Below are 14907 nucleotides of genomic sequence, written 5' to 3'. Positions count from 1 at the left end.
TCTGAGAAATGCACTTACTATTTTGCACCTGTTAGGGATGGTGTGAAAAACGCAACAAAGCGACTGAGAAAAACTGTAAAAACTGGTGCGTGAGAAGAAAAAAATCCTGAATTTAAGACTTTACTGAAGTAAAAGTAAAGATTGACATGATGTTTTATTCACAACCACAGGGAGTGCTTTTATGTACTATGTAATAGTTATTACAAAATATGAATTGCTTTTGAAAATTAATAAGCAACACTTTTGTGCTACTTAATTTAATCATAAAAAATTTGAGCAGTCCCTTTGAACTGGGGGGCCTTGTGGCATTGTGATGTGGCCTATGGAAACATACCTCAGTATTTGCATATTATGCTTCAGCTCAAAGAAGACACGAGTCAATCAAAGACGGCATTTTAAACGTGTCATATGTACAGCGTCTTTAACCAAAGCATGTCATTCCAGTTCACATTACTGAGAACACAAACGTGTTTTTTCTCTGTTTGCTAAAAGGGATTCCACCTACTAGACGATTAGGATCAGGGATTACATTATTAGTTTCAGAACAGTAAGTGCCCCATGCTGTACGCAAATGAAGAATTATCCCCCGCAGCTCCTCTGCACTTATTTCAATTGAAAGTGAATATCAGTTTTACTGTTTTTGGCTAATGCAGGCAGAAAAATCCCTAAAGGGCCACTGCATATGGCATGCTCATCCCCAAACAGCACATGGACACAGCTAAAGAGTAGCTTTTTGAACATAGTGGAGCTAAAGAGTCAGAGTAGGAGTTGGTGGAGACCAAAACAAGAGCTAAAAGGACATTAAATATGGGACTGACATTCCTCAAGTGGACAAAAACATGCATACAATTGAATGATCATGTTGCTCCATAACTGCTGGATGAACAATTTTGCTATTTTAACTTGAGACTGTTGTGTGCACAGGTCTCTGCTGCTCTGTGAAGTGTTTTAATCAGTTACTGAGTTTCAAAAACAAGTGCTAGATATAGTGTTGATTCCAGTCTTTGCATGGGCCTACATGCACCCTATTCAACACATTAAAGTACATGTTTATGGGCTCTCTTATACTATACTTTCGTTAACAACAAACAATGCATTTAGTGGCCTTATTTACACGCTTTGATTAGTGGACTTTTCTCATCCAACAGTGTGCTGAGAGACATCCCTTTTCCAGTCTTGCACGTGAGTCCCTGCACGTACCACGCGAGTTCGATAGCATCCCTCAAATTTCAACTTCAGCAGTCTGAGCATAATTACACGAAACGTGTTTTCCTGGTTTAGAGGTGACAATCTCACTGAAAGAGCTTCTTAGCATTGCCTCCAGGCGCTTGTTAAACGCGACTTCACATGCTCCCTGTGCAACAAGCCGCGACGCAAACACGTGTACTGTTTAACCACCACCTCTTGCCAGCACGGCGTGTCCTACCCGTGAATGAGTTCGCATCAGTTCAAGTCTTTTAAAAAAAAATTTATAGCACCAAGTCCTGACAAGACTGATCCTTATCTGATTCTAAAAGTCTTTTGACCTCATTTGATTTCGGTTTCTCATAACTGCTCACAAACACATCTGTACACGAAGCAGCGCTGTTTACTGTGCAGTTTTGAGGAGGCGCTCCACAACAAATCCGCTGTACTGGGACTGTGGCTCAGGTGTAAAGCAGCGTTGTCAAACAGAGAATCGTCAGATTGAAGGATTTATAAATAAATTATACATAAATATAATGTCTTGGAAATTTTGGACCGTTGCCTGAAACAGCAATTAGAAGCGTTCAGCCACCTACATTGTATTGTGCAAGGTTGATTTAAGAGGAAATTGTAGTTTGCCCCACCAGAGTTTGAGGAATCTTCTTGACAAGACTTTAGTTAAGGACTGTACAGTTCCTTACACAAAATAGTTTTCATAAATGAACATGAGACAATTGTTTATCACATCGTTTTTATTCATTTTGCTGTGAAGTAAACAGTTTTACAAAAAAATGAAAAACTTTTTATTGTTAAAATGTCCCATAAAGCTCTACTGAAAGCTCTCAACACCCAATTACAAACAGACGACATCTACAGCAAGTAAGTTCTCCTGTAAGGCCATAATACTATAAAGCATTATAATACCAGTTTTCACCTTTAAATCTCATTTTCTGAGGAATAAATTACTTTATTTATGTATAACCCCTAATAATTAAAAATATATATATTTTCAACATAATGCTTTTAGTGGCAACTAAATGTTAACATGCACAGTGCCACCATGACACAAAAAGTCATTATATGCATAATAAAAACAGATCTGATAGCAGAACATGTATTCTGGGATCCATTAGACTTTACAGTTGTACCCAGTAAAGGGGATTCTGAACTTTAAGCATAAAAGACTGTTGCCCTTTTTTCCGTATTACATTTTAAAATAAAGATACAATTTGTATCAACCACATACTTCCTCTCATGCAACTGACAATGTAACATTGTTTAAAATAAGGTACTCAAATACCGAAAGGTGGATACCACAATACAAAAATAGACAAACTCCTGTTTATCTTTTCGGGCTTTCTACTGAAAGACGTGGTTCAGGCGCCCTCTGGACGTCGTCTCATCTTTGCGACCCGCGCTGACTCTGCAGGTTGAGAATCTCAGCGACCAGCACCTGTGGGTCCATCAGCTGAGGAAACATGTCCATGGCCGCATCCACCAAGTGGACGCTGAAGATGGCGAGGAGCTTCTTTCTGACGACGTCTCTCTCGCCGCTGGGAGTCGTCCCTCGGGGAGGATCCCGTTGGGGAGGATCCCGTTGGGGAGGAGCCCGTTGGGGAGGAGCCCGTTGGGGGCGCTCCTCCGGCAGGCTGCGGTTCGCCGAGGGATGAGCCCCGAACGGATCGGACCAGCACTGCCGCTGCTGCTGGTGGGAGCCGTGGACTCTGCAGGATTGGAAATCTGTGGGCTGACTGTGTGCTGACATGCCGACTGTGTCATCTCCGTAGATGGCGCAATGAGGCGGGTAGGGAACCGTGCCGGAGTTGTGGCTGGTGACCAGCCCGTGGCTGTACTGCTGTTTGGGGGGCCGGAAAGCTGGCGCGGTCCCCCGAGAGGAAGGGCCAAGTGAGAAGCAGCTGCACAGAGGCGAGTACTCTTGTCTCGCACTGTGGGTGTGCTGGGAGCTGCCGTACGTCACCCCATACTGGTGGTCACATGAACTCCAGGGAACTTCCGATGGCTGACCGTCTATGGAGCCTAAACCGGAGTCCAGCGGCTCCTGAGAGCCCCTCGACGGCATCTGGCCGTTCTTCTCCTTTCTAGATGGGGCCCTCTTGCTGGATAGGTGACTGGCCTTCAACTGTTCATGCTTGAAGTCTCTCTTTAAGGAGCTGCTCTCGTGTCCCAGGGACAGTTTCTTTGCCATGTCCTCCAGCTGCAACAGGCTCTGTCCTGGCGCGGGGCCGGAGCCCGTTGAGGATTGTTTCTGAGCTCTGGACGGGTGCTTGGCGTTCTCCCGAAGCTCGTCGGCAACCAAGCGGTTGGACTGTTTGGCTCGCTCAGGATGGTGAAATTTGCATTTGATTCCGAAAGTACATTTCTTCCCTGAAAGGAAAAAAACGACAATATTTTGGCCGCACTCATAATTTCCAGACAACACCAGGAGCTCAGAGCGGAAGATGTTCTCTCACCATAAGGACATGGTTGTTTTTTGGCAGTCTTTGGAAACATGCGCAGGAAGTTCTCCAGGGTCGGTCCGTAGCGGCCCAGAGGATCATCAGGAGGCATAAACCTGCGGGAGGATCGAGTTCAAACATTACCTGAAAAGTACAACTCCTCACACTAGAGAAAGCCTCCATATCAAGAGGGCAAACTCACTTGTCGTTGGCGAAGGAGTACATGAGCAGCCTGTCCTCGATGAAGCGTTTCCACTCAGGCTTCTCCGCCTGCAGGTCCCGGTACATGTCGTTAGACACGATGACGCCATCTGACTCGTAGCCCAGTTTGACGATGAAGCAGTCGTCGTTACAGACCACCCGCTTGCCTGCCACGCGTCTCGACGGAGTGAACACAAGTATCTTCCTCTTCTCCAGGTCTCGCAGAATGTGCTGATCTGTAAAAACAACATTATCGGTATCAATCATTCAGTCGTGTTTCTGTCCAACATTCACTCTTTTAGCTCGGATTTTGGTCTCCACCAATTCTGTAGGTCCTAATAGTTCTACTCTGAACTGACTAGCTAGTCTTCTATTGTGTCTTTCTGATATTTGCACAGTGGAGAGTTTTTAAACAGAAAATGACACAGTGAAAGCAGAGGGAGCTGCAGAATCAGGTGATTGTTTTCTGTGGGGTTGACACCAAGAGTCTTACGTTCTTTTCCTATTGTGAAAATCGATTAATTATAGCCACTTTAACCCTCATCTCATCTCATGTCACCTCATAATTTAGCCCTGAATTGAGTTCATCTTTTTCGGGAAGCCGCTGTTCATTTTACTTTGGGCTCTTCGAGCAGACGCCTTTTGACCTGGTTAAATATTTACAAAAGGCCCTAAAAGAGAATTGTGCAGCAGAGGATTCATCAGAACAATCGGTTCATCAACATAAAGCAAACAAGCAGCACGACGTCCGGTTTCCAGATGTAGGTTAACCAAAACCTGTTCAGTTGTGACTGATAATACATTGCTATAACAAACACATGGAAAACCCCTGCATTAAGATTACAGATAAAAACCTACATGGGGTATTTCCCATTTTCAGTTTTACTCTGATGTGTCAGAACTTTGAAGGTCTATACAGGCCAAAGAACTTTTCAAATTCAACATTTATTTTCAAGAACTCACGCTAATTCCTTTCAAAGTGTGAAATAAAAACAAGAGCAAAATCTCTCTTTGTTTTCTTGTACCTCAGGTTCACAAGGAGAAACACACGTGAATTGCCATTAGCCCACCTGCTATGGGAACATCTGGCCGGGGCTGCTCCTTCCTCCATGAAGGAACGAACACAGTAATTTCCGTGTGGCCTCTTTCCACGAAGAAATTCACAGCCAGCTGGATTCCAAGGCAAGAGAAAACTTCCTTGTTCCCGTGGCTGAATGAATCAAGACAAAGCAGAGAACACCGTGATGAGGAAACGGGTTTCCGAGGCAGGTCAGAGGAGTCCTCAGTCTAAATCAAATGAGTTCAAATCTTCCGGTATTTCACAATAAAAGCCCACAAACTAGGAAAGCAGTTTGTCTTTTGATCCATCAGAGCCATCTCGTCCTGGCCCACAGGTTAGATACATAGGACCCAAAAAGTGATTCTATTTTGTGTTTTATTCTCATCTATAGAAATATTCTGCAAAACTCTATATATAGAGAGATATTTATGTACATATGTATATGTATGTAGATCTATATAGATATAGGTATATACATATTTATGTAAATATCTGTCTAATTTATCTTAGTTGTGAAAAGACAACTGAGAGGAACAAGGAAAGGTTTTTGAGCGCTTGACAGAGAAATGCTGTCGAGCCTGTTCCTGTTGACATGACGTCTTTCCATAAAAGCGCCGCTGGTTTCCTGGTCTCGAAACAGGAACGCCTCTATATTTGCATATTAAAGAAATCTGCCAACAGCTTGTCGGTACGGACAAAGCCTGACTAGAAAACCCCAAAAGAGGGGTGTGTACACTGTGACAAGTGTGGGAGTGTGTGTGCTCTTTCACGTATTTTCTCTTTTTCCAAACTGTGTGTGCACGTCTAGAAAGGGGAAGGCTGCATTCCTCGAACCCGCCTAGCAGAAAACAACAGTTCTTTCTATGCTTTTAACCTTCGGTGGAGAAATCGGACCCAATGCTTAAATACGTGTGTGCGCATTGTCTGATCCTGATCCTACCGATGAGCTGTCTCTAAGGAAACATGAGCTTCTCATATGCGTCTTGAGTGAAACATGTTGACACCTGTTTGGATTAACATGACATACTACAATACAAATATTTGTGTTTGCCTCAGGATCTTAACTTTGAACAACAACCAAATACAGCTCTATTAAGAGGGAGTTCTTTTCTTACTTAACTGTGGACCACCCGCAGACCTGCGCCCACTTTAAATACCAAAAGGCTTGTGCTACTTTCACTGGTGACGCTTAAATCAGGACCTCAAAAGGTAAAAGAGACCTTTTCTCCCAGCGCGTGTCCCAACCGGCCCAAAAGAACTAAAATCACACAACAAATACAGATTATGGTATAAAAGGGAATAACAACAACAGAACTGAATTTAAAATGATCAAATGCCAAAAGTCCAAACTGCAAATATATTCAATTTACGATGATAATAGAGTTGCAACTAATCATTATTTTAATTTCTGATTAATCTTATGTTACGAACTAACTGATTAATCGTTTTGGTTTTAAAGTGTCAATATCATGTTTTGTCTGAATCTCAACGATAGACAGATCACTATTATGTGCCGCAGCGTAGATAATCACGTTAATGATGTTGAAATTATTTCTGATTTTTCAGTCAAACAATTAATAATGTAATACAAAGAAAAGCAGCAAATTGTCCCATTTCCAGCTATGAATCAGTGAATTTGTAGCTGTTTTGAATCAATGACAAAATAGCTGCTGGTTAAATTGGATGGACCGTTGGCGCAGTTCTCACCTCATGGCCACGTTGCTTCCATCTATAACGACGGGCCTCAGAGCATCCTGCTCCTCGCTGCCCTCCTCTCGGCTCTGGTCAGAAGATACAGTAAGAGGGAGCTGCAAGGTGGGGCCCATGGCCTCGAGGTCCCCTCTTGGCAACAGCACTGACATCGTGGTCACGGCCCCCTGGTCGCCCCCCCGGCTGGCCCCGATCCTGACTAGCTCCCCCAGGAGTTTATCTCTGTCCATGTTGGAGCCGAACATCTGCTGAACGGCGAGGACCTGAGCCGTGGAGTAGCCGAGCTTGTGGAAGAAGTCCAGCTGTGCCTCAGGGTGCCGGGGGGCCGGGGAGGGATCCGGTTCGCTGGGGTACATTCTCTCACAGGGGGGACGGGAACAGCTTGGAGCCGCAAAGAGTGAAGGGAAGATCCATGCAGAGGGTCAGAGTCTGGGCGGTTTGGATTGGGGGTGTTTGGGTTTTTACTCTATGCGTAAACAGCTGTAGAGAGCAACATCAGCATTCAGCTCTTCAGTTTCCGCCCACTGAGAAAAACACACATTACAAAGGACTGTGCTTGACTACAAACTGGAGGTACGTGTACTTTTCTGGAGTATTTACATTTTACACTTCTACTCCACTCGGTTTTAAATGCTAGTTCTGTACTTGTTATTAGATACTATGCAGATTATTAATACAGAATATAAATCAACAAAGGCCATATTATTATTATTAGTCCATTGATCAACATGCCAGTTAACAGTAAATTAATATGCTATATGTCCCCATAATCAAAATATCTTTGTAAATCTTTGTCTTTAACCTTAACCACCTCACTCCTCCGCTCTCTTTGTTCTAAACATTGGTGCTCACGTACCGTGCTGTGAATGGATCGGGTCCAGCTTACATCCAGGACATGGTCAAACCCGACATCCCGACCCGCACTCTCCGCTCTGCATGTGATAAACTGCTCGTCCCTCCCTCACTGAGAGCAAAACACTTGACTAGATCACCACTCTTTGCTGTCCTGCTCCGAAATGGTGGAACGAGCTCTCTGAATACACCAGGACCACAGAGAGCCTTCACACCTTCAGACTAAAGACACACCTATTCAGACTCTACCTCCACTAAAACACTAACTGTAGCACTATAATTCTACTTATGGCTCTTGTCTATAACGTGTTGTAAATCAACTTATTTGATAAAATTGCACTTTCTCGTTCTCCTTCGTTTTCTTGTTCTTCTGGGTTTGTATCCTTATGGTTGAAATGCACTTATTGAAAGTCGCTTAGGATAGACGCGTGAGCTAAAGGACATGTAATGTAATATCTCGTAAAGAAAACTTAATAATCTGCATATAAACTGTCAATAAAACAAATCATTAGTTGCATTATTCTTTCTTTAATAATATTATTTATGTCTCTCAAACTCACTTTGATAACTTTAATGTATATCTTGTTTTCTTCTTTCTATAATCAACACTTTTTTACATTACAGAAACTTATTTTCAGGGCTGCAACTCACAATTATTTTCATTTTTGGTTAAACTATGTATTATTTTGTGGATTCTTTGAGTCATTGTTACGTCTTTCAAAGCAGTATAGAGTCAGAAAAGGCACTTCTCAGGAAATTCTGCCTGAAGAATGATTCATAGATTATCACGGTGCAGCGATAAATCAACTTAATCTATCAATCCTGACCACTTGATATCACTTTGTTTCATCGTCCCAACTGACAAAAGGTTTAATTTGAAATCAAAGGAGGAGTGAAAGGTGAAATAAAGAGATACTTATGGCATCCTCACGCGATTAAAATAAATAAAATAAACAGCGAAACGCATTGATGGATACTTGTACTTTAGTATTTCTACCTTCTCCTGTTAAATATTACTACATGAATTCTACTGTTATTTATAATCGGATCGTGTAATATATTTGATTGTGAATCGGCTCTGCCCCTCCCCCCCTCACCCGGGGAGCTCCTCGGGGAGACTCCTTGTAGACACATCAGTATTTTCCTCGCACAACTTGAGTTTCAAAAGTCTACTTATGTTTTCTGCTTTTCAGTTGAAAAGCAACAAGACACGAGCTCACCTGTAACACCGGCCCGGTGTGTCCGTCCGCCTCTACCTCCGTGTGAAGCGGCTGCCGAGGCGCACCTCGTCCCCGTGAAGCGTGTAACCAGGAAGTCAATGCGCGCGGCCACAGTGCGCCCGACGTGGAAGTTCAGGTGAATGACGTATTGTCAAAGGGCCGGTGTGACTCCTGCTGGTTCATCCCGCACGCGGCCCTCGACACGATACATCGGTTTATTTTGTAACAAGGTTGAGTTGTACTCATTGTGAGGATATATTACAAACAATATAAAACGTGTAATATGATTAATGATGGAGACTTGCATCACGCAATGCATTACACGTTTTATACTGTTGCCGCTAAAAGGGTGACGTCATTTCAATACATTTATCTAATGGCAGATATCTTGCTTACTTGACAGTTCTGACTGGCGTATAATTCAAACATGCAACAAAGGTAAAACGTACCATATTGACTTCTTGTGGAACAGAAGTATAGACCATGCAATGTTAATACAAAATAACAGTATCAAAAGATTACAAATATCCTAATTCAGAATGTTGTATATTAAATGACTGTACATTTACATAAGTACTATAGCCTACTTTAGTACAATTCACCTTACCTACTTAGGGAAATTAGTATTTCCATTTTCTGCCATTTTATACTTTTAGCTCCCCATTTTACCACACTATACTAATTTGAAACTTATGATTACCCTTTTTTTAACTTACAAAACATATTACATTATGTAGTACTCTACTACCAATCCATCGTTTGCAATTGAAACAACCTAATGTACTCCACATTGTTGGACATTTAAATACTCACTTGCGTATTCATTAATGAATAATGTTAGTTATTCTTGTTTTGGTTGTAGAACTACACAATAACCAATATTGCTGTTAGTAAATATTTATTTCTTACAATATTTATTTTAAAAACAAATTAAAATATATTTCCCAATACATGCATTGCTTATATATATGCATAGGAATGTAAGACAAAGCCAGCAAATGACAGAACAGATGTAGGAGCCCCTCACCCCAAGGACTTTGAGACTAATGTTGTTTTCATTAGTGTTAGATTTCTTCTTGGGTTATCCTCTATGGCAGTTACGCCTTCTCCATTGTGGTTCTGGTTTGATCTCTATTTCAGGTGGAATATTTGGGAGCACAGCTGGATATGATCCTGGGACTGTAGTCAATTCTGCTGTAGTCCCTGGTTCAGCTGTTGGGTTGGGATTCGGTTCAGTAGTCAATTCTGCTGTAGTCCCCGGTTCAGCTGTTGGGTCGGGATTCGGTTCAGTGGTTAATTCTGCTGTAGTCCCTGGTTCAGCTGTTGGGTCGGGATTCGGTTCGGTAGTCAATTCTGCTGTAGTCCCTGGTTCAGCTGTTGGGTCGGGATTCGGTTCGGTAGTCAATTCTGTAGTCCCTGGTTCAGCTGTTGGGTCGGGATTCGGTTCAGTTGTCAATTCTGCTGTAGTCCTTGGTTCAGCTGTTGGGTCGGAATTCGGTTCGGTCGTTAATTCTGCTGTAGTCCCTGGTTCAGCTGTTGGGTCGGGATTTGGTTCGGTAGTCAATTCTGCTGTAGTTCCTGGTTCGGCCGTTGGGTCAGGATTTGGTTCGATAGTCAATTCTGCTGTAGTCCCTGGTTCAGCTGTTGGGTCGGGATTCGGTTCGGTCGTTAATTCTGCTGTAGTCCCTGGTTCAGCTGTTGGGTCGGGATTTGGTTCGGTAGTCAATTCTGCTGTAGTTCCTGGTTCGGCCGTTGGGTCAGGATTCGGTTTGGTAGTCAATTCTGCTGTAGTTCCTGGTTCAGCTGTTGGGTCGGGATTTGGTTCGGTAGTCAATTCTGCGGTAGTCCCTGGTTCAGCTGTTGGGTTGGGATTCGGTTCAGTTGTCAATTCTGCTGTAGTCCCTGGTTCAGCTGTTGGGTCGGGATTCGGTTCAGTTGTCAATTCTGCTGTAGTCCCTGGATCAGGAGTTGGGCCAGGATTTGGTTCGGAAGTCAATTCTGCTGTAGTCCCTGGTTCAGCTGTTGGGTCGGGATTCGGTTCAGTTGTCAATTCTGCTGTAGTCCCTGGTTCAGGAGTTGGGCCAGGATTTGGTTCGGAAGTCAATTCTGCTGTAGTCCCTGGTTCAGCTGTTGGGTCTGGATTCGGTTCGGTAGTCAATTCTGCTGTAGTACCTGGTTCAGCCGTTGGGTCAGGATTCGGTTCGGTAGTCAATTCTGCTGTAGTTCCTGGTTCAGCTGTTGGGTCGGGATTTGGTTCGGTAGTCAATTCTGCTGTAGTCCCTGGTTCAGCTGTTGGGTCAGGATTCGGTTCGGTAGTCAATTCTGCTGTAGTCCCCGGTTCAGCTGTTGGGTCGGGATTCGGTTTAGTGGTTAATTCTGCTGTAGTCCCTGGTTCAGCTGTTGGGTCGGGATTCGGTTCGGTAGTCAATTCTGCTGTAGTCCCTGGTTCAGCTGTTGGGTCGGGATTCGGTTCGGTAGTCAATTCTGTAGTCCCTGGTTCAGCTGTTGGGTCGGGATTCGGTTCAGTTGTCAATTCTGCTGTAGTCCTTGGTTCAGCTGTTGGGTCGGAATTCGGTTCGGTCGTTAATTCTGCTGTAGTCCCTGGTTCAGCTGTTGGGTCGGGATTTGGTTCGGTAGTCAATTCTGCTGTAGTTCCTGGTTCGGCCGTTGGGTCAGGATTTGGTTTGGTAGTCAATTCTGCTGTAGTTCCTGGTTCAGCTGTTGGGTCGGGATTTGGTTCGGTAGTCAATTCTGCTGTAGTTCCTGGTTCGGCCGTTGGGTCAGGATTCGGTTTGGTAGTCAATTCTGCTGTAGTTCCTGGTTCAGCTGTTGGGTCGGGATTTGGTTCGGTAGTCAATTCTGCGGTAGTCCCTGGTTCAGCTGTTGGGTTGGGATTCGGTTCAGTTGTCAATTCTGCTGTAGTCCCTGGTTCAGCTGTTGGGTCAGGATTCGGTTCGGTGGTCAATTCTGCTGTAGTCCCTGGTTCAGCTGTTGGGTCGGGATTCGGTTCAGTTGTCAATTCTGCTGTAGTCCCTGGATCAGGAGTTGGGCCAGGATTTGGTTCGGAAGTCAATTCTGCTGTAGTCCCTGGTTCAGCTGTTGGGTCTGGATTCGGTTCGGTAGTCAATTCTGCTGTAGTACCTGGTTCAGCCGTTGGGTCAGGATTCGGTTCGGTAGTCAATTCTGCTGTAGTTCCTGGTTCAGCTGTTGGGTCGGGATTTGGTTCGGTAGTCAATTCTGCTGTAGTCCCTGGTTCAGCTGTTGGGTCAGGATTCGGTTCGGTAGTCAATTCTGCTGTAGTCCCTGGTTCAGCTGTTGGGTCGGGATTCGGTTCAGTTGTCAATTCTGCTGTAGTCCCTGGTTCAGGAGTTGGGCCAGGATTTGGTTCGGAAGTCAATTCTGCTGTAGTCCCTGGTTCAGCTGTTGGGTCTGGATTCGGTTCGGTAGTCAATTCTGCTGTAGTACCTGGTTCAGCCGTTGGGTCAGGATTCGGTTCGGTAGTCAATTCTGCTGTAGTTCCTGGTTCAGCTGTTGGGTCGGGATTTGGTTCGGTAGTCAATTCTGCTGTAGTCCCTGGTTCAGCTGTTGGGTCAGGATTCGGTTCGGTAGTCAATTCTGCTGTAGTCCCTGGTTCAGCTGTTGGGTCGGGATTCGGTTCAGTTGTCAATTCTGCTGTAGTCCCTGGATCAGGAGTTGGGCCAGGATTTGGTTCGGAAGTCAATTCTGCTGTAGTCCCTGGTTCAGCTGTTGGGTCTGGATTCGGTTCGGTAGTCAATTCTGCTGTAGTACCTGGTTCAGCCGTTGGGTCAGGATTCGGTTCGGTAGTCAATTCTGCTGTAGTTCCTGGTTCAGCTGTTGGGTCGGGATTTGGTTCGGTAGTCAATTCTGCTGTAGTCCCTGGTTCAGCTGTTGGGTCAGGATTCGGTTCGGTAGTCAATTCTGCTGTAGTCCCTGGTTCAGCTGTTGGGTCGGGATTCGGTTCAGTTGTCAATTCTGCTGTAGTCCCTGGTTCAGGAGTTGGGCCAGGATTTGGTTCGGAAGTCAATTCTGCTGTAGTCCCTGGTTCAGCTGTTGGGTCTGGATTCGGTTCGGTAGTCAATTCTGCTGTAGTACCTGGTTCAGCCGTTGGGTCAGGATTCGGTTCGGTAGTCAATTCTGCTGTAGTTCCTGGTTCAGCTGTTGGGTCGGGATTTGGTTCGGTCGTTAATTCTGCTGTAGTCCCTGGTTCAGCTGTTGGGTCAGGATTCGGTTCAGTTGTCAATTCTGGTGTAGTCCCTGGTTCAGCTGTTGGGTCGGGATTCGGTTCGGTAGTCAATTCTGCGGTAGTCCCTGGTTCAGCTGTTGGGTCGTGATTTGGTTCGGTAGTCAATTCTGCTATAGTTCCTGGTTCGGCCGTTGGGTCAGGATTTGGTTCGGTAGTCAATTCTGCTGTAGTCCCTGGTTCAGCTGTTGGGTCGGAATTCGGTTCGGTCGTTAATTCTGCTGTAGTCCCTGGTTCAGCTGTTGGGTCGGGATTTGGTTCGGTAGTCAATTCTGCTGTAGTCCCTGGTTCAGCTGTTGGGTCGGAATTCGGTTCGGTCGTTAATTCTGCTGTAGTCCCTGGTTCAGCTGTTGGGTCGGGATTTGGTTCGGTAGTCAATTCTGCTGTAGTTCCTGGTTCGGCCGTTGGGTCAGGATTCGGTTCGGTAGTCAATTCTGCTGTAGTTCCTGGTTCAGCTGTTGGGTCGGGATTTGGTTCGGTAGTCAATTCTGCGGTAGTCCCTTGTTCAGCTGTTGGGTCGGGATTCGGTTCGGTAGTCAATTCTGCTGTAGTCCCTGGTTCAGCTGTTGGGTCGGAATTTGGTTCGGTCGTTAATTCTGCTGTAGTCCCTTGTTCAGCTGTTGGGTCGGGATTCGGTTCGGTAATCAATTCTGCTGTAGTCCCTGGTTCAGCTGTTGGGTCGGGATTCGGTTCGGTCGTTAATTCTACTGTAGTCCCTTGTTCAGCTGTTGGGTCGGGATTCGGTTCGGTAGTCAATTCTGCTGCAGTCCCTGGTTCAGCTGTTGGGTCGGAATTCGGTTCGGTCGTTAATTCTGCTGTAGTCCCTTGTTCAACTGTTGGTTGAGGGGTTTCTCCTTCAAAACCCGGCATATCGCATTGGCATATCTTGAGTTGAATGATGTTTTTAATAAGATCAGGACTTGGGTAGTTCATGCTGAAGACACCTAAGCAATTGTGGTTTAATTCATATTTCTGTTCCACCAGAAATTTTAGAAGCTGCTTGTTAACGTTTTTGGCCAATTTTTTAGGAAAATCCGTCAAACCTGCCACGCAGGCAGTCACTATAATGGTATGGTTACATATGTCCGACTTTAATCGAATAATTTTTTCCTCACCAAATGTGAACTTTTTCTTTTCACATAAAACAGAATCACGGTTCTCTATTCCAACATTGAACGTTTCACTTTTTACAATAATAATCTTTCCCCTTGCCTCTTGCATTTTTGGTACTGACGACATAGTCCATATTTTATCTTCGTGCTTTTCAATTAACTGCTCTATGAGTTTTCTAACATAGGATCGGAATAACCAATGAATTCTGACTTTGAGGAGCACAGTGTCAGCACTATTTTCTAAGAAATCTAACATGATCTCTATGACTTGATCCAATCGAATATTTTGGTCAAACATAAAGTGTTTATCCCGGATATCAATGTTCAATTGTTTATGTTTGTGCCAAATTCCAACATGCATATCAAAATACCGTATTCCCACATTAAGTTGATCTTTTAACTTCCAAACTTGACTTCGAACTAGTGGTCCTCCATGTAATGAAAAGCTTTCATAGGTTCCTGGAATGGAGATAGCAGATACTAAAGTATTCTCAGGTATATCCTTCATCCAGTTGAGGTTATAAAATGTGGAACGAAGGTTTGGCTCATCATTGAAACCGTTCCATGAGCTTGAACAAGAGGTAATTCTGGTGGGAAGAAGACAAATGGAACATGATGTTTGCTACTTTAAATAATTCTACAGAAGAAAAAAGTTCCAATGGTTCTACTGTAACAACAGGCAAATAAAAACAGCTGAATGTTGAATACTTAAAAGTGAATTACGGTGAGAAGAAATTACAGTACCAATGTTAGGTTTGACTTACATAGAGAACAGCCAAAGGCAAAGATGGATCCCCATAATTGTTTTGCGGCTAATTTATGGTCCGAAGAGCTCAATCAGGATTAATTC

General features: G+C 44.3%; 2 protein-coding genes across 8 annotated transcripts; both read right to left on the bottom strand.

Annotated features, from left to right (window-relative positions):
* Nucleotides 1-1919: 1919 nt before the first annotated feature.
* zc3h12ab (zinc finger CCCH-type containing 12Ab) lies at nucleotides 1920-8876 on the bottom strand. Of its 7 annotated transcripts, none has more exons than XM_040187953.2 (6): nucleotides 8685-8876; nucleotides 6610-6993; nucleotides 4913-5052; nucleotides 3844-4078; nucleotides 3657-3757; nucleotides 1920-3570 (listed from the first exon to the last, which is right to left on the bottom strand). In XM_040187953.2, exons 2-6 carry the CDS (start codon nucleotides 6966-6968, stop codon nucleotides 2585-2587), a joined length of 1821 nt encoding a protein of 606 aa, XP_040043887.2. In that variant the 5' UTR covers nucleotides 6969-6993; nucleotides 8685-8876; the 3' UTR covers nucleotides 1920-2584. The 7 variants fall into 7 exon arrangements, with proteins under 7 accessions (XP_040043887.2, XP_040043884.2, XP_040043886.2 ...); XM_040187950.2 differs by having other exon boundaries at nucleotides 6610-7136; nucleotides 8685-8870; XM_040187952.2 differs by having other exon boundaries at nucleotides 6610-7092; nucleotides 8685-8793.
* LOC144383609 (1-phosphatidylinositol phosphodiesterase-like) lies at nucleotides 6973-14634 on the bottom strand. The gene is made up of 2 exons (XM_078081874.1): nucleotides 13546-14634; nucleotides 6973-7041 (listed from the first exon to the last, which is right to left on the bottom strand). Exons 1-2 carry the CDS (start codon nucleotides 14563-14565, stop codon nucleotides 6973-6975), a joined length of 1089 nt encoding a protein of 362 aa, XP_077938000.1. The 5' UTR covers nucleotides 14566-14634.
* Nucleotides 14635-14907: the final 273 nt, after the last annotated feature.

This window comes from Gasterosteus aculeatus, chromosome 10, assembly GCF_964276395.1.
Source record: "Gasterosteus aculeatus chromosome 10, fGasAcu3.hap1.1, whole genome shotgun sequence".
Lineage (NCBI taxonomy): Eukaryota > Metazoa > Chordata > Actinopteri > Perciformes > Gasterosteidae > Gasterosteus > Gasterosteus aculeatus.
This window is presented reverse-complemented; position numbering and strand designations above follow the sequence as displayed.

What these genes read in the sequence shown, in the direction of transcription:
- zc3h12ab (XM_040187953.2), bottom strand. Translation starts at nt 6,968, where the DNA reads ATGTACCCCAGCGAACCGGATCCCTCCCCGGCCCCCCGGCACCCTGAG. An exon ending in GCCAGATGTTCCCATAGCAG is followed by an intron (nt 4,079 to 4,912) that starts GTGGGCTAATGG and finishes TTGTTTTTACAG; the next exon opens with ATCAGCACATTCTGCGAGAC. An exon ending in TACTCCTTCGCCAACGACAA is followed by an intron (nt 3,758 to 3,843) that starts GTGAGTTTGCCC and finishes ATCCTCCCGCAG; the next exon opens with GTTTATGCCTCCTGATGATC.
- LOC144383609 (XM_078081874.1), bottom strand. Translation starts at nt 14,565, where the DNA reads ATGAAGGATATACCTGAGAATACTTTAGTATCTGCTATCTCCATTCCA. An exon ending in CAGCTGAACAAGGGACTACA is followed by an intron (nt 7,042 to 13,545) that starts GCAGAATTAACG and finishes CAAACCGCCCAG; the next exon opens with ACTCTGACCCTCTGCATGGA.